We start from the raw sequence: 19,526 nt of genomic DNA, 5'->3' as shown, positions 1-19,526 counted from the left end.
TCCAGCAATCAAACGGGAAGAATATTTCTCCATGGCTTGCCTCTGGTGAGTGGTCCAAGGCAGTCTAAGAAGCAGATGGAAGAGGAGACCTGGCCTGGGGCTGCTGCCTCAGTGGCTCTGGGCTAAAGCTACATCCCTCAGGAGCCACAAGCCAGGGAAGCACCCAGCAAGAGAGGTGGGACCCGAGGAAGAGCACTCGGGATGCTGTGCTCTCCCCCTGGCCTTGACCACAGCTAAGTCCATGGCTTACCACTGTCACATCACCTATGAGTGGCAGAGAACATAGGCAGAAAGGGAGGACAAGCTCAAACAGGAAGCATTTCCAGAGCCCTACAAGACCGGAGTACCCTCGTGTTAGACACCAAAGGTAAAACCCTGCAGGCCAGGCATGGAGGAGGAGGTACAAACCACACTGACTAGACAGCCACATGGACAACATAACACATCGCTTAGATTCCAATAGGACCAAGTTACAACTAGCTCATAGAGGACACAAAACTCTTCACACACACACCAGCTCTCAAACCTGCCTCCATCTCTCACTTGACTTCAGTACCTTCCTAGCCTGTCCTTAACTCCTGCTACTGCCACTCAGCACCTGTGTTCCCAGCAGGCAAATCCATCCAGAGTGGTGCAAAGTCAATCCATAGATTGTCCCCAGCCACAAGAGGCAATATCCTTATGCAAAGGATCCAAATATCTTGTTCAGCCTTCCTGGAGGAGCAGGAAGGAGTGCTATACTCGCTGCATGCAACAAATGGACCCATATGTGCTCTGCCACTGAAATCAAAAACCCCACATGTTACTCAATATTCTACACCTGGCCCTCTCCTAGGAGCACCTAGCAGGGAAACCATCAAACATGTTCTCCCAGGCCACCTAAGTGCTCACTTCAAGGATTGTTTACCACTTACCAGTTCCACTCACAACTGGCCCTGGCTGGTAAATATTCAAATCAGTTTTTAGGAATTCAATATGGATATAGCAACAGCAACCAACCACACCAACTCATTACTACTTACAGAAGAACCAACTCAGCCAAAATATATATATATATATATATATATTATATATATATATAAATAAAATACAAAAAGGCCTTCTTCAAAAACCTTCTTTCCATCAGAAAGTCTCAGTGCAACAAGGTCCTGGCATGTCATGACCTGTTTTAGTTCACAGCTGCATGAACTGCTAGGTCACAAAATGATGAAGCAACCAATTCAGCCTTGCTCACTCTGACCCACTGCGGTCCCAGTCAGTAGCAACACAGAAGTTGCTTTTCACAGTGTTGCTCCAACGAAACACTCTCCATAGCACCCACATCCTGCAGCACAGGAGAGGAGGGAGGTATTAGCTACACAGGGTGTCAGAGTTATAAAGTTAGTTATTCTGGGTCTCTAAAGCTTCTGGAGCTGTTGCCAAGATTCACAGTAATTGAGGACAGAACCAATGCAGTCCAGTCCTAACTTACTCCAAACCTTTACAAAGTCTCAACATGTCCAATTTTTGGGGTTCATTCCTCCTGCAAATACCCCATGGCTACAGAGCCAAACATTTTCCAATTGTCACGTTTTCTCCCCTACCCCAACCATTACATTTCTAAGAAAAGCATCTGGATTTAAATGATGCCCTCCAAGGGAGGCATGTTTACTTATGCCAGACAAAAGGCAGTCCCTTGTTAATACTCCCACAGAGGCAAATTTTGAGACCCTCTTCCAACACTGCAGCAGCTTGCCTGCCTCTCCAGCTCCATTTCCACAGGAGACTGCAGAGCTAGTTAGCCAACCTATGCAAGGCACCTGTGAAGACTAACATTGCAGAGGTAGATTTTCTCCCCCCTCACTTTTTTTTTTAAACTCAGTAGGAGAAAGTTGTCAAAAGCACAAGAAGACCAACTTCAATTCAGAATTAACCTGCATGCATGATAAATTGCCTCCTTCCCTAGGATCTTATTAGAACATAAACCTGGTATCATTTTCTTTAAAAAACACCATTTAACTTGGAATTGATTCTGTCAATTAAGCAGTTTCCTAAATATCCATATGTACTCTTCTCTAAGAGACTAGAAGAGAAAGCCTAGAAGAGACCTATACATAAATTCCACTACTGCAAACCCTCCAGTTCTTTCCTGTAGCAGCAAACTCTCTAACTTGAATGAAGCACCCCTTAAGTTACTTACAAGATAACAGGAGCTTGCAAATCTGAGATCTTGGCTTGTTCCTCCTGGCAGCTTTTTTAATTAACAAACAATTAAGCAAGACCCCTTTTACCTGCAGCCACACATCCTAAAGTACACTATAGGGGATAACACTTTCAAACCCTTGTTTGTTGTACCCAACCACTGCCTATGACAGGACAGGACATAGCAGTAAGTCTTTTCTTCCCTGACCTGCCCTTAATCGACAAACTATACGCTTAATTATCTGCTGAAATAGTTATCAGTTTGCCACCAGAATTGGAGAGGATTAACTGCACCTATTTGCTATTGCAGAGGGAATTACTGCTCCCATCAAACTGCAAGCTGAATAAGACATCACACCCATGAGCCCCCCTCCTTTAAAAATCACCAGGGGACTCTTTAATGATCAGAAATGATGGTTTAAACATCCCACAAGAAGCTTCTCACCAAGCACACAGCACTGCAACACAGAGCTCAGCCACCAATAATCTTCACTTCCCACCAGGCTCTTCATTCAGCTCAATCCTATTTATTTTGTAAAGGCTGGGGGGGCTGCACCTAAAGTGCAGGTGAAAACCTTCTTCCAGATCCAGCATGCAGCCTCCAGCACGCTCATTTGCTTTGCTTTTTCCTGATCACACCAGTGTCTCAGTGCACCACAGGTGATTCAGGTTACTATTAAACTGATTAACAAGATCTCAGGGAAAACCTGACAGCAAAAGCAACATCCTGGTGTCAGCTGAACCACATGGCACTCAGCTTCAGAGGCTCCCACAGGCCGACAAATGTTAAACTTCACAAAAAATACAGAAAATAAATCTGGTGAAGGTGGCACTTGCCGTTCACTGGCGCCTGCACGGCTGTGGCTTCTCCCTGGAGCATGGGGTAAACTGAGCTCGGGTGCTTGGCCCTGTGCCACACAAACCCCTTGCGAACACAGGCAAACACAAGGCCTTTGGTTCCCAAAATCTCACTCTGACCATGTGCTCGCTGCTCCTGACCATGTTTTTCCCCTCCCTCCCTGCTCATCAAAGAGACTGAGGAGCCAAAAAACCAAACCAAAACAAAAACACCTAAAAAACTAACATAAAACCACTTTCCACCCCAGAAAACAAAGACAACAAACCTACTAAACTGCCTGTTGCGACACAGCAGAGCTTCCCACCGGTGAAGCCACCTCTCAGTGCATGCAATCTTCCTGAAAAAGGGCTACACGTGTGATAGGGAGGCCCCTCTCACCGCCTGGCACGGAGCCGAGCGTGTCTGGACGCTCCGGCTGTCCCTCACCTTGAAGGCAGATGCGGCCTGCTCTGCTGTGGGGGCCAGGCCCGTGGTGGGTTAGTCCAGCACCGCGGCAGGACACGTCTGAGCGTGGGGTGGCCTCTCCGCAGAAGGAAGGGGACCATCACAGCCAGGACGGTTGCCTCTCGGTTTCCTTTGCTTTCAGGATTTTTTTTTTTACACCATGTGTTCCTCTGAAGACTCCTGTCAGCAAAGCACTTGGCAAACCTTGATGCAAAGCAAAGAGTGTCTGACTGTCATTAGCCATGCACTTCCACATTTTGCAAATGAACCGAAAAATAATTAATAATGTCTAAATAATGATATCTAATATGGCTCGTTCTATTCATAGCTCTCAAAGTGCTCTACAAAGGAAGGCAGAGTAATTACTCTCGTTTTAACTGTGGGAAAATTAAGGCACCAGGAGGTCATGGCATTACTCACAGTTACTCATCAAGCCAGTCGTGCAGCCAGAATTACAACCTTGGTGACTTGAGTCCCCTCCTGATGCTTCTCAAAAAGTAACTGGTGATTTGGGGTGTCTACCCAGATAAATTCAAAAACGCTCTAATTTCCCCAGGCGTGGTATGCACTACCTTTCCTAGGGGAACAAAAATAAAACTTCTTTTATCTTTAGGCACTGAAACACTGATGTCCGACTTTGAAAATCTAGGCTGTGGAAATGATGTGACTTGCTTTATGTCACACTCAAAGTTCAGGAGTAGAAATCAAACCTAAATTTCCAGGTTTGATTCATATTTATTCCTGAAGGGTTGCAAACAGTTACACTTTGCCTACCACTTAACAGCCACTTATCCATTTATAGGTGAGCATGTTAGTCCTATTCTGGCATGTGGTATGAGTCAAATAGAGTAGGTTTCAGAGCAAAGGAGCCATCAGCCTCCGCTTTGACCCTAGCAATTCCAATACACATGCTGGTCCCTGCCTTCTCCCATTATTCATCAAGAAGCATCACAAGATGCAGTAAACAAACAATTTGAAGTTCACATGTGTTACACTTAATTGCCCAAATCTTGGTCTTAGGTGTATTTTTAGTTCTTTAGTGGGGAGGGGGCTCCTTTTCTGTCTGCCCTGTTAAAACTCTAGGAACTTGGCAGCGCTCACAGCACTGGAATTCCCCCTGCTCTACATTTTAACACTGCAGTGATTTGTAGACATCACTACCTAATGAAGCACACAGCTGTGCAAGAAGAGAAGGAAACGGGCTTTGGCAGCATGGGACAAGCATGCGCCTGGCAGGCGGTGTCAGCTGGAATTCCCCTAAGCGTGGAGCACACGTATCCCCCTCGGGCGCCGTCAGCCACCCGTGCCCGGCAAAGCACCCTGCAAGTGCTTGTTAAAAACTTTCTGTAATCAAACGGGGTCATAGCCAAAAACAGGGCACTGAAATTTAAGCCAATGAAGAGACAGGTACACCCTCAGCCTCCTCAAAGGGCTGAATTTTGTTGAATTCTGGGGGTCTATGTTGCATCTCCATCTATGCCTCTTTCTGTGTCTACTTATAAACAAACAGATATCCAAATATGAACCGTGCTTTACTATCCATCGTCCCATTTCCATGCTGCAATCACACACATCTTTTCCTTTCAGTTTGGAGCCAAACTTTCAGATTCAAATTCCTAAAATGTAGATTCTCAGAAACTTCTCTGAATCCTTCAAATTTAGCTCCAGTAACACTGCTCCTGTGGTTTAATCCTGTGAAATAGGTGAAGAGTGGTGGTTGCATGGGTTGGGAAAGGCAAATCTATGGAATAACAAACGTAAACGCATATGGCTTTTTAAATACATTCACTCATGGTTCAAATAGCCATTCTTCCTCCTTTTTTTTACCCAGATCCCTTATTTGTCAAATCTGCATCTCATTGAAAAGGATGTGGGCAGCAGCGTGGATGGTGGAAAGGACAACTGGGAGAAATGTGGGCCAGCAGGACAGAGATAAGCACAGGTCTCCCTTGTGAGAGCACCGGACCACTGTGAGCCTTCTGTATATGCAACAGAAAACTGAAGAAGGTAATTGCTCTGAGGTGAGTCCAGATTTCTGAAGAGATAAAGCAATCAAGGGAATAAAGGGAAAAGAAGAAAGGAATGGTAAATCACAGCAATGAAGGGCTCTACTGCAGTGCCAGGATTTTTCAGCATCCTTTGAGACCAGTCTAGGAGGGACTATTGGCTTCTTCCTGTTCTCTAGAAAAATGACACTTGCATCGTGCATGCTCTCTTTGAACTGAGATGTGACACAGAAATTAAAGCAACTCTGTCTCAGATGAATGCTGATCATGATGCTTAGAAAAATTCAAAGGTCTGCTAGAATCTATTAAAATAGTATATCCTGTAGCTTAAACTCCTTTTTTTTTGGAAGTGTATGTATGTGAGCAGAATGGAAAGGGGCAGGAAGGTACCGTTTCAGTCCGCAGTTGCTCTTCATTCATGCCTTCAGTGCGAGAACAAAACTGACTTCTACCAGGGAAAGTGAAACCAGTTTCACAGAACGATACTCCTATTCACCATACCAAAAAGTGCAGAGCGGAATTTTTTATCGGTTCATTATCTTCTTTCAGTTATTGTCATCTTGGGTGTGACAATGCCCACAATGGATGTAACGATTTCAGCTTCCCAGTGTCCCCTTAAAGCGCATTACGTCACAGCAGAGCTCCCCGGGGAGACCGAGCTCCCGCGGGCTCCCGTGAGCGTTGACGTGCGGAGGCTTCGTGGTTGGGGCATTGCGTTGCCTGCTTCCTGCCGGCCTCTCCAAGCTGCTGCTGGGAGCAGAGCACATTCAGAGAGTTTTCAGCAAACCAGAAACCCATAGCATCTGCTAATTGCATCGCATCGTTATCAACCTGACAGCAGCGACCTCTTCTAAATAAATAGGAGAAGCATTTCTTTATCTGCAGGGCTTTGCATAGTGCAAGAGGCACCATCTTCTCTTTGCTAAAGCAAAGACCTCTATTTTTTTTCCCCTTTAAATGATTCCTTCAGCATCTCATGAACTTTCCCAGACCTGTCTTATCTCCCCCTCAAGCTGGGACACCCCCTTCTCCACCCTTCCCTTCTCACCCATCCTTGGAAACTACCTCCTCACCCGGGCACGGACATCCCCGCCCCTTCTCTTCACCCAGGCACTCACTCCCTTTCTCAGCAGGGAGCCCAAGCTCCAGCCAAGGTGCAAGCATTGCCGCAGCATTTCTTCTGCTGTGCAAGAAGCTCCCCTCTCCTCTGGAACTGAAGCTTTCAGATCCAGGGGACAGATTCCTGTGTAACCCCCTCAAAAAAATACATCTGGCAGCCCAAGAAACCCATTTGGGAGGCGCAGGATCAGAACACTAGCCTGGGCCTCATGACACCCACTCATCCTCAGCTCAACCTCCGCCCCTCTGGGTGACCTTTCCGTCTTTGTGCTTCCCTTTGGAGGACAGCAATGCCACTACCTTTGTGAAGCCCACAGAGACCCACTCAGTGCATTGCCAGGAAACACTATCCCGAGACTTTCCAAATGTAAATAGTAAAAGAAAAAGTGAAATCTCAGACTGCTTTTGAAAAGTATTAAAAATAAGTAGTCAATTAAAAAGTTATCAGTTTCAATTGTATCATTCTGTGACTCACCTCTCCGTCAATCCATTCCCCACACCTATTTGCAGAGATGGGTGAGAGTGGTGCCCATCTGGAGAGGGAGCAGCCAAGATGCCGGGCGGAGGTGAGAGCTTTTGGTACAGTAAGTGAGGAAGTCTTCGCAAGAGAGACATGAATGGAAAATCCAGACCCGGCCTTCAAAATTCCGAGGTATTCTTAAGCCAAATTCAAAAATCATTTTTCTAAGATAAACTTCACAGGCAAACGGTTCAGAAGCCACAAAGCACATTAAGGTCCGTTATAAGAAAAAAAAAAAAAAAGGAAAAAAGAAACAAAACCAAAAGAAAACAAAACCTGTTGATCTAAACATGAAGAGTCTTGTTTGCCCAGTTTCAGATACCCAACTTAAAACCTCCATTTCAGTCTACCTTTAGAAGCTTAGCCTTGCTGATTGTAGCTTGCTGATTGCTTTTTGTAGCCAGCCAGCTCCGAGTGTTACAGCCAGCTAAATTCGGTAGTGCCTCCTACCCCTTCAGCGTACAAGGAGCTGATCACAGCAACTAGCTGATCACAGACCTTCGCTGAGGATGTGTCCTTCTGGCTGGGCTCTGCTTAAAATGGTGCAGTCACCCATTAGCCTCTGTCTCCCAGCTGCATTTACACCACAATCAGCTGGCTTGTAGCTACAGCTAAAAACAACAGGGACCATCTTTTACCCTCTCTATGACAGTTACTGGGTGTCTAAATCATCCAGCAAATTCCTCATCCACCTTTATGGTGGTTTGCAACAGCGTGGGTACAAGCAGCCAAGGAAATAGGAGAACTGAGGATCTCTGTGCTGCACGAGGAGACTATGTTGTTTTGTCAGGCATCTCTTTTCTGGAGGAGGAGGAGGAAAAGATGTTTAGTGCTTAAAGCAGACTAAAACATGTCTCCTTCCTAGTTATTTAGGTATTTCCAGCAACTTGAAATATTAAAAGAAAAAATAAAATAAATAGAAATGAGATTGTGCTAGGTCATCTTCAGGATACGGCCATGAGAAAATACACCTATTACAGGCCTTTACCATGGCTTCGCTACTGATCTGTAGTGCATTAAGGTACCTAACATGCAAATCTGTGAAGTTCTGAAGAGGCAGTGGCCAGAAATCTGGCTTTCCTGAGGCCTTCCCCCTTTTGAGTTTTACTCATCAGTAATTTTTCTGCGAGCACTGTATTTAACAATACAACAACAACAGCTACAGCAGTTCACTGAGAACCATTTTTCACAAAGAGATTGCTTTCAGTATTTCCCACAGGAAACGAGGATGACTGGGATTTCCCTCTTTAGCTATCGTCTCCTGAAATTCTGCAGTCAGTACTCAGTGCACGCACCCTCTCTCAAGTTTCACCAGTCTACCTTCAACACACTAATACAGAGACCACAACAGAGAATGAAAAATTACTGTGTTTATTACAGATGGTAAAATAATCCAACCAAGTGCATCAGAGCTTCAGAAAGTTAGTGCTGGTATCTGGAACAGGCTCTAATTAGACACTACAAGACTCTGAAAGAGACAAAAACTAGAAAAAAATAGCAGAAAAGTTCCACTTGCAGATGGAATCTAGCAGCAAATAAAGACACCGGCTACATCCGCACCACTGGTCTGGCCTGTGTTCAAGGTCTGGTTTACACATCATCCCTTATCTGCATGCAAGCATGTTTTCGGACACAGTGCTGACCTCTGGAGCTGTCTGGAGAGGCAATAACTGAGTACATTTGAGTCCAGCTTCTCAACAAGCTGGGTTTCATCTGGGCTGAGCTTCCTGTAGTGCATTAAAAGCCCCGAGCTCACTCCTTCCTAAGCACCATGTGTCAGGGGAGTGAGTGCAAAATGGAGAGAAAACAGCTACATCGTGAGTTCTCCGTGAGCATGGCTGGGCCTCCAAATGAGGGACTTCACTGTGCTGGGCAACTGCCAGAGAGCTCCCTCCAAGTCCCCAACTAGTTTGTTTGTTAACATATCAAAAATGAGATTATGAGGATTCAAAGAGCAACTCTTAAAATCTAGGGAGTAAAATTTGTGCAATATGTTCCCCAAGCAGGAACAGGGTTAAACCACAGAAAAACATAATTTGCACCTCTTTTAAAAGATGCAGGCAGAGTCCAACAGCAGTCTCCTGTTAATGTTCATGCACGCAGAGGTGAAGCCAGAGCTGAGCAGTTCTCAGGGAATACAGAGGTGGAGCATCATTTGATGAACTCTCACACTGCCAATTTACATGTTTTAGGTTATGGTGTACAGATAGTGTCCACTTAAATAAATAAGGTGTCATTTTAAGCGCATCATTCTCTGTTCAATGATGGAGATGGGATATAAGGAAACTGCCTGAAGAACTCTATTAGATATGGCACATTTTCATACAGCCCTTCCAAGAAAGCTCCTTGGAGGCTGTGAAGACTCGGTGCAATGTCCACCCGCTCCTGATGACACGGAGTTGTGCACATATACTTCATTCTACATATTCCTCAGATTCTTGTTGGAGGAAGTGGTGACTATTCCCAGGGTGTGAGGATGGACTCTGAAAACCAGGTAAGTACAGCACAGATCCCTTCAGATCCCCAGATGTCCAGCTCCCCTCTGTGTCTCTGGGATTTGGGTGCTGACAGTAGCTTTGTACATGAGGACTGAGGTGCCAGTAGCTTTGTACATGAGGATTGAGGTGCTGCAAGAACTCAGTTCTCAGAACAGGCTAAACTGAGCCCTCCAGTACAGGGCAGCACTGCTGATAATGTTCCCATAGGAGCGGTCAGCCAGCAAGGGAAAGAGCAAGGGATTCCCTTTCTGTTCTCCTTGGTAGGGAAATTTCAGCCCTCGTATCAATCTCCTCTAAACCTTTCACCAAACCCTCCATCGGACAACACAGTCAGATATACAGGATTCCGCTCCCTCCTATCTCTGCTCCGATTGAAACCACTGAATGTAGTGGTTAACCTGAATCAATGGGAATACCCAGGCTCTTAGGCAGGGCAGAAAGCCGTACAGCACGTTCACTTCTGGCTCTGCTTGCAGCACTGTGTGTTCATTCTGGGGTCTCTGCAGAAGGCTTTAAGCCCTGTGTAAAGTCTGGCATGTTTCCTGCAAGTTCTCTGCTTGCACTGTGTCACTATGAGCAGTGTTAAGGGAATACATTCTCCAGGACACTAACACATTACACCCAGCACAGAATTTCTTTTAAATCTACTGCGATTTGAGCCTTGTTACATGTGAGGGAATCTGATTTCAACCCCTCCGATGCCTTCCAAACAACATGCAGGATCCACTTGTTCTAAATGCTTCGAGTGCTGCAAATATTCCTCTGGAGAGGCACTGAGTCCCACAGCATGCCACGCGCTGGGTGCTGAGCTGCTGCTGTCCCAGATCAGCCGGAGAGACATCCTCCAAATTCAGTCATCAGGAGGAGACTTCAGGGAGAGAGGCTGATGAGGGAACATCTTGCATGGGTCTCAACACCTCTTCCCAAGCAGGGAGGAAGCCAAGGAGAAGTCCATGCAGCCCTCGGATATTGTACCTAGCAGAATGTTTAGTCATGTAAACATAATCAGAAAAGAGAGGACCAAATTTCCCAGAGAGTGAACATGAAATCCATAGTCTTTTTTTAAGGAGAGGAAGTTCTCCAAGTGCCTCTTGACATTTTGCGTGGAGCCAGGTAAGACTCTTGGGGATCTCCTAGGCTCCTACTCTTCAAAAAGCAGCTTTATTGTTTACTTACACAAATTCCTTTCTCTGCGAACAATTCAGGATACTTTAATAAAGTCCCTCTGTCATACTTTCTCTGAACAGTTGACTTGTACAAAAAAAAAAAAAAAATCAAATAAATCATTATAATAATTCAGAAACTCCCCAAAACTAATTAGAAGCAGGAAAGTACTAAGAGCAGCATCCTGTGTGTCAGTAAATAATTATCAAAATGCAAAACTGAAACACCAGCAAAGACGACGTTAGGTGTAAAGCGGATGTTAGGTGTAAAGTCCTGTGATTTGAATCTGTGAATTTGGTTGAAGTTACCAATTGTCTTCCCCACATCCAACCTGCTGATATCCAATATGCTTTGGAGGCCAAAAACCAACTTCCATCCTCAATCCGTCATCAACTTCTATGGGAAAATAAAGTCTTTACAGGTGATAAGTACATTTTTCAGTAAGTAGCACTTACACGGCAGGCCAGCTACTAAAGACGAGCAGCATTGAAGTCTCCTCCCAGAGCAAGGTTCTGCAAGTTGACTTATGTTGCAAGACCCTACTGAATCCCAATCACTTACTGCAGGATTTCCCCCTTCCCACTCACAGAAGCTGCTGTTCTCTTTATAGCTCGATGCACTAACCGAATTCCCCTGCTAGCATGTGTCACTGTTTAATGCACCAGGCCACCTGTGGCATTGATGGGAGATTATTCAGTAGCAAAATCCTACTGGGAAATAGAGTGCTACACAACAAGAAATCATTACAAATACGCACCAAGAGCATAGAAGTAAATTCTAGGAACAGACATAGATGTTTTCATGAAGCTATACAAACAGATGGAAGGAAGGATTAGCTATTATCAACAGATCTGGTGAAACAGCCCTCAGAAAAATACTATAATGAATATATTCCATCTGATTATTTAAATTTTGATCATGGGCTACAGCATCTCAAAAATAATCCCAGACATTTTCAATTATTATAGCACCCCCCCCCCCTTTTTTTTTTCCTTCCATGAGAGTTCTCACACAAATGCTATCTGGTAGAATCACAGAATGAAAGGAGAAGCTATGTCCCAATAAGATAACAAAACTGCTAAACTTCCTTTCAGCAGAGCACTAAGCCAGGAGTGAACATGGTTTCTGGATTTATGACTCCTGCAACTGCTGAACATAGTGAGTAGCATATCTTTCCATAACCATTACTTACCAGTATTGATAAAGCATCAGAGACAAAGAGGAAAAGTGTCCCTCTCTAAACTGATCACCCCTCTCCATGAGTCCATCAATGTATTTGCTACTGAGGGCAGCTTTGCTCCACTCCAGAGCCACTTGCCTCCTTAATATTCAGTTTCCCTGGGAAATCAGATTCATCCCATCCCACTGATTTTATTAGGATCCAAGTTGCCAGTCCACTTGACTTTGTTCCTTCCTGTACCATGCTCCAGGTCTCTGAGAATAATTCCTGGATTTGGGATGTTGTGCTGTGTTCCTCAAGTCTTGTCTCCTGTCCCTTTTTGTCTAAAACGGCAAAAGTGACCCCAAAAATATTGACATAGGGCCAGTAATTTCTAATGGCTCTATAAGCACCGTCTCCCACTCGGACTTTAAAGTGCCCGGGATGGTCTTCATAAAAGTGCGAAGCTAGCCCAGGTTTTCTTTTTTCATTTGTAAAAAGTAGAATGGAAGAGGTACTATGTGTGTGCATATTTGTATCATCCAAGGTTTTGAAAACAAGGGACAGGCAGGAAGAGATGTTCATTACAGAATTTAGCACCTTCCCTACAGAGCTCAGGTTGTTGTGAGGGTGCTGAATTAAGACTCAAATTTCCTCGATGTCTCCCTCAACCATAAAACATTATCCTCTCCTAGCTCCTGTGCCTTGTAATACCTATGGGCAATTTATTATAAGGACTCAGCACCTAGTGGGACACTTGTTGAACTCAAAAGGATTTTATTTTTCTCTAAATCAAAGCTAAGCCCTTCTGATCTTTATCAGGCCATAAATCCTTGTGCCTGTTGAGAGAAGCCATAGCAAATTAGCTTGCAGCAGGGAGGTACCACACAAATCAGCAAGGGATTATATTTATAGCGTGTATCAAGAATACCCTCAACATACCTAAACAGAAGAGCTATTGAGAACTTGATTCTTTAATCTCTTTGGCTTTTCTTAAAGTTGAAGCTGAGAGAGATCCTGTGAATTAGGTGTCCTCTCCTCAAAATAAAAAGGACCACCTGAAAGACTTTACATATCTACCTTGCAGTCCTTTGAGAGCTGTGAAAAACAGAAAACTGTTGGTTCAGTTCCACTTAAATCCTTTAAGCAGCACTAAAAGGACCCCCAAGAATACAAATATCTTATTATGACACTCAGAGGAGTCTGTGCAGTCTTGCAGAAGAAAAGAGAAATGCACGGTCACCTTCAATGACTGAAAAAGGTGAACAGCCTCCTTGGCCAAACCACATTTCTGACAGAATGAAGAGGTCCGGGAGGGGCAAAACGGAAGAGGGCAGTAAGGGGACAGGCAGGTTGCAGGGAAACTGCCATAAAAAAAAAAGAGAAATTAAAAGAACTAAAGATGATTTAGTGAATTACTAAGAAGTGACTGAGCAGTGTTTTGCGAAGATCTTATCTTCTATTCCTATCTCTTCATGAGATCGAGTTACAAGAAGAGGAAAACGACCAAAGAACCGGCCTCAAAAATAAAATAAACACACAGTTGGGCAGAAGCAGACACTATTAATGCTGCCACCATGGGCTCTTCCTTCCTCTCAAGCAGCGCATTTCCCAGCAAGGTGTGGGCAGCCTCCAGCACTGGCCACACACCAGTTGCCCACAGAACTGTGGAACACTGGAATCCATGGCAAGGCTTTGAGGATGAGGAGGACCTCCTTTGAAAAACTCTTCCCCCCACATGGCCTCACTCTGAGAGCTACACCACCTCTTCACTGGATTTGGGGCACCAAATGCTGAAGCCTCATGCAGATCTGACTCCAGCTGTGATGACAGCACAAGAGCGACCACCTTTTCCTAAGACACAGGAAAGCGCATGGAGGCTAAAAACAAAATCTCCCCTTTGCTGCTCTCCATCCTCCCCCCTTCCTTTTTTTTTTTTTTTTTTTTTTTTTTTCCCTCTCTCTCTGATTCTCCAGAAGTCAACACCACTGCTCTGAGCAGACCATGAACAGCTCAGAACAATTTCTGGCCCTTCGCTGAATCTTTGGAAAGTACCTGCTCTATTGCTGTCTGTTTCAGCAAATAGCTAGTCTCACCAAGTCTTCTGGCTATCCTCTTGGTCTTTCTGCTAACATGAAGGTAGGGGCACATTAGACATGTGAACCGTCGTGGTAGGAGTTAGGTTATTATTCAGCACAGGAAATGCAGGGAAAGATAGAGCAGTCGCTTGAAAGCAAGTACTCTGCAGAGTCTAGCACAGGGCCTTTTCTGCAACACTGGCTTTTCTACAAGATATTACACGCAGTTATACTGCTTAAATAATTCTCTGTCCTGAGACCACCTAGCTAATATCAGAATGAAAGGACATCTGTTGACCCCAGAACTCCTACTGGTCAGCTATTGACCCTGATCACAAGGAACACAGAGCACTACTTGCCACTGTCCAGCCAGCCCGCCTCACCTGAACACGTTTCCTTCCAGCACAGAGGAGAAATCCTGCATTTTTATTACTGCCTAATAGTAATAATGAGCATTTTGTACAGCGAGTTTTTCACCTTCACATTGCATAGCGAGCGTTAACCTTGGCAACATTCCTATCTGATAATTGCAATCTGTTTGCCAGTCCTGTTTTATATGTGTGGAAACCCAAGAAGAAAGATGAGGTGACACGCAGTACTTCTGAGGAAAGACCTCCTTCTGAACCCAGGAGTTCTGGGTGGCTTGAAGCAGACGCTGATCTCTGAAATCAATCCAGATGCATCATCCACTAGACCATGTTACTATGCCCTATTTCCCTCCCCTTCCTTCTTTCCTGCCAACTCATTTCTTACAGAAAATTTCCTTCATCCCCCTTTATAAGTGGATTTTGTACATAACTGGTTGTTTTTTAGGTTGGGAAGGAGTGGGAGGAGTTGCCCAAACCCATAGACAGATCTGAGGGAGCAGATTTCCAGCACAGGGACCAGAGGATTTAAGAGTTGTTCCTCAAGCCTATATTATTAGTGAGATTTGCAAGGCTGGGTCAAATCACATTGTGCTGAGAATATAAAGCCAGAAACGGAAGAGAGAGCAGCCTGTGCAAGGGGCCTTTCATTCAAAAAGGAGTGGGCCACAAAGAATATCTTCAAAACTCCAAGGATCAGGAATTTTGAGGTCCCAATTAGGGAGGGTGCAGGGATAGGAATAACAGACAAGGCAGGCAGGACCTTAATCCACTGCACTAACAGGTGCCTTCTTCATAGCTCTCAAAAGCACAGAGCTTCTAGGTAAAACACAGCCTAATGACCATTATTTCCAAAAGCACAAGTAACTTATCTGTAAACATCACTCCCCAAACCAGACATTACCTGAAAAAAGGAACTTGGGAGAGAGAGAGATAGAGAGAAACTAATTACATGGCTCTCAGTAGTTGGACTTTGATCATAATTACAGTGCCTTCTTCATTTTACATTAGTGGCTTTCAACTGCAGTTAGGAAGCTGGAAATCCCACCCGTTTCAGATAGCTAGGTTGTTTTATGAGTCAGAGCCCACTGAGGTTTCCTGCAGCGCAGGATGAACCCCGGCTTACACGGTATCATCCAAACAAGTAATTCCTGAGGTCAGTGAATTGGCGCTTCTGTTCTTACAGCTGACCCTTTCCAGGCCCAGGAGGTGAGGGCTGAGCCTGCTTTATCACTGTTTTTGGGGACTCCACATGAATCCCTTTAAAAGGGAGGCAGAGGTAGAAAAAGTCTAAGGCTTTTGTTCAAATCCACTGTTGTTGAAGTATGACATCTCTTTGGTCTTTCTATTTGGAAAGACAGAAAAAAAAAATAGTGAGGCAGCTCGGCAACATGCCTGTCCAAGGTCACTTCAGTCATTATTGGGCTACTTATATGCCCCTCACTTCTGCTCAGGGATGCATGTCAGAGCCCCAGTAACTCTTCTCCCATCTGGAGACGAGAGTGCTGAATATCAGCACCCACAGCAAGACGTGGGGCTAACAAGGAAGGAGATCTCCACCGTGTATCCCAGCAGAGCTGTGTGCAGGAGTACTTCTGTTTTGATGGCCACACTAACAACAGTGTAAATAGTCTAAATGAGGAGGATGGGGCAAAAGTTGAGAGAGATGCAGGAGTGGCCTAAGCCATAAAGCATAGCACTGAGAATCCAGGATCTGGCTACTTTTCCTCATCCTTAGCAACCTGGATGAGATCCTGTGCACCATGCTATAGGCGACTCTGTTTGAGCAGGGAGGCTGGGCTTGATGATCTCCAGAGTTCCTTTCCCACCTCAACCGCTCTGTGATTCCATGAATTACCACATTGGGACACACCAGAACGCTAATACAAAACTAGCTTCTCTACTGTGAGATGACAGGCAGCAAGTATACGAGTATTGCAGTGGCACTATAGTCATCATGCTCAGCGATATCAGTTTGTTCTTTAGATTGTTACTATAAAATAGAGATGATAAAATTAATACAGACAATAATATTACTAAGACACTACTATTAGCTAAATAAAGTGTTCTGACTACATCAAAGCAAAATGTTTCAATCATCTGTGTAAAATAAATGCAATTATGAAACTTCAGTTTTATTAAATCAGTCAGAAAATCACGCAGCACATGAAATAGACTCAGCTGATACAGTTTAAAGCTTAAGAATCTCAATGTGCTCAAAGAGAGAAAAGTATCTCTGGGACTAATTTTCAACTAATTTTGACCATGCAAAGCATAGCCACTAATAACTGGACAAATGCCACTCTCAGTACATGTAAACAGACATGCATAACAGCTGAGCAGCATTACTAGTCTAAGCCAGATCTCAGTCAGTTTTTATGACTGAGGGATGTCACAAAGTTTATCTGTTCCAAGCTATCCTGAAGCTTCCCACACTACAATAGTTGCTGACAAGAAAAAAAATCATCAGGCTCATACAGCATAAAAGGAGGACCAGCATATCTGTTGGAAGGCATGACTTGCTGGAGGACACAGATTTCAAGGTGAGAAAGGGACATTTCAGTAGTCAATTCTACAGAACACAGCCAGGGGAATCTCATATTAGGCTTCCTGCATCAGGCAGGTTTTCTGCACTTTTTTTTGCAGCCCATCCTGTATCTAAGCATAGAACTGCAGGAGCTCACTGGGCCTGGGTAGCTGTGCTCTCCTTCCCAGCACATCTTTGGGCTTTCTGTTTGCTTTTATTCTTTTCTGCTGGGAATTTGCCTAGTTTTGGCTTCCAGCCACTGGATCTTCTTTGGCTGTTAAAAGAGCTTGGCTGCTGCCGGGCCAAACCTGCCTCCCCAGGTGGGCAGCACTACTGGATTTCTGCTCTCGCGGGGCACACGCAGCCCCCACGGGCACTAGCTGAGCCGTGGGGATTTAGCAGGGCCAAGCAGATCACCCGGCAGTGACTCTCGCAGGGAAAACCAATCCCGGCCACTCCAGCCAGCATTCCTCAGCCCGGGCAGCGCTCACAGCCAAGGAACACGAGCTGTTTCCCAGCTCTCTGTCTCCTCTTCCCCTGTGCCCTTCCTCGCCGCCAGCTTTCCAGGCTACTCACAAGGGCTGCCACATTGGGGTGGCACTGAGCACGTGGCAGCAGGAGCAGATTAACAAGGAAGGAGAAAAAAAATTAAAGCATTGTGACAAATTAATATTAAAAGAGACCACAAAGCTGCCTGCGATCCTCTAGGCTGGGTGACTGAGCTCTGTCTCCAGCAGACACTGTGCAACATAAGCTGCCTCCAGCAAGCACCAGCACACAGATGAGTTAAGTGTTAACCCTTCTGCAGCCCGGCCGCCTTCGCTGGGAGAGGCTTTGACTCTCCAGGGCTTTTCCAAAATGTCCCCAGAAACTAGCCCCAAAGTAGCTCGACAAGTGGCTGCGCCAAAAGGATTTCACCTCTCCGAACTTTACGACTGGAAAAATACCACCTACGTGTCATTTACGTGCTTAAATATAGTATCTCCTATTGGGAGAAACAAACAAACTGACAATGTGATACAGTGATACCTCGCACGGACGGGATCTTTTATCTGTTGGAAAGTTTAAAACTCAGCTTAACAACAAAGCTAAAATAAGAGTGGTTGTTAAGCTCTGATGTTGACTGTTAAACAGAATTTATAAAAAAAAAAAAAAAAAAAAAAAAAAAAAAAAAAAAAAAAACACACACACACACCACACACTCTCCATACTCTATCTTAAAGGAAGGTAAAGACTTTCGCCTGTCTGGATCTTTTAAATTATTTATCCTTTAAGTTCCCAAATCTCAAAGCTTTATAATTAAGCTTCTTTCCAGCAGCTTTTTTCCACTTAAAGGAACAAATAAGCACACTAGATAAACCTAAAGCCATTCTTACACTTCCCAAAGCACAGAGGAACAGCCTACTCCAAAACACAGAGGAAAGATACTATCAACTTTCAAGTTACTTATCATATATTTTTCTCTAATGCCAAAGAGGAAAAGGGTGATATCTTAAGCGGATGCCTATAATTAAACAGTAACCTGTTAGAAAGCCAAAAATAATAATAAGCTCCACTGAGCATGAAGAGAGTGGCATATTTTTTCCGCGTGCAGCCCAGCTGCCGCTGGACGATAGCAGAAAAGTTAACAATTACACAAGACAGATCAAATCTGCAATCAGAGAGTTACGTCACGCTCACAGACTCACCGCTGGATGCAGGGATCAGGGTAATACTGAAAGGTGGTGAAAGGTGCCGCTTCAAAATTCATTTCCTTCGAGCCCCTCTTTGGGTACAAAGCCCCTCTTTGGGTACAAAACAAAATAAATGTGTGTATGTGTATATATATATAAAGCCAGCAGGCTAAAAGCAATAAGATCAAGTGGTACACGAGATACAACTTTAGAGATTTATTTTACACTTGCAAATGGGTGGGATCTTCCAGGGACTTGGCCAATGGGATTCATCGGGTGACCCGAGCATCACCACGAGTCACTCCTCGCCAGCTGGGCATCTTCTGCACAGATATTTTCCCCTCCTCTCAACATCCTTAATAAACTTTGGTGTACATCAGCCACACTTGTTGTTGGGAGCTCATCTGGGGCATCTCTGAACTTCTGATCTCGCTGGTCATTGGTGGCTTTGCTGCCTGACTTCACGGTTTAATTTTGGCAGCTCTTGCGATTCTGCAAACTGCTGTAGCCGCTGGTCATCGCCGTCTCCAGATGGCCGGAGTTTCCTCTGCTGGGTGTAGCACCCGTGCTGGATTGCGTCTTGCTGTAAAAGCTTTCCTGGTCACTTCTGTGTCTAATACCTGCAAAACATTGCCTGGGGAAATTTTGTTTTTCAGTCTCTCTCTCTTGCCGCAGTTCACAAACAGACTGTTGTGGTCACAGTTTCAAAAGCTGAATGACAGAATATGGGGAAATTCCTCAATTAAATTTAACTCTGAACTTTTGCTCCTCTGCCTCCCCTTCCTCCCCTCCACCCCCTGCCAAGAACAGAAATATCAGATGTAATCGTTAATGTTTCCTGCTGAACATTTTAGATTTTTTTTTTCTTAAGAAAATTTAGAGAATATGAACATTTAAAATTTATTTACAGGACATTGAAACAATCAAATTGTT

The 19,526-nt window shown here is 44.6% G+C and overlaps 1 protein-coding gene across 1 annotated transcript in view; it reads right to left on the bottom strand.

Annotated features, from left to right (window-relative positions):
- TP63 (tumor protein p63) overlaps positions 1-18,753 on the bottom strand; it is a 103,726-nt gene extending 84,973 nt beyond the window's left edge. Inside the window, exon 1 of the mRNA XM_010222665.2 lies at positions 18,609-18,753. Within this exon, the coding sequence (XP_010220967.1) occupies positions 18,609-18,670 (62 nt within the window). The 5' untranslated portion in view covers positions 18,671-18,753. The remainder of the gene's footprint in view (positions 1-18,608) is intronic.
- Between the last annotated feature and the right edge of the window lie 773 nt (positions 18,754-19,526).

Source organism: Tinamus guttatus, unplaced genomic scaffold, assembly GCF_059628265.1.
Source record: "Tinamus guttatus ecotype Peru unplaced genomic scaffold, ASM5962826v1 Tinamus_guttatus_pri_ptg000227l, whole genome shotgun sequence".
Taxonomy (NCBI): Eukaryota; Metazoa; Chordata; class Aves; order Tinamiformes; family Tinamidae; genus Tinamus; species Tinamus guttatus.
Note: the sequence above shows the minus strand (reverse complement) of the source record. Positions and strands in the feature narration are given on the sequence as shown.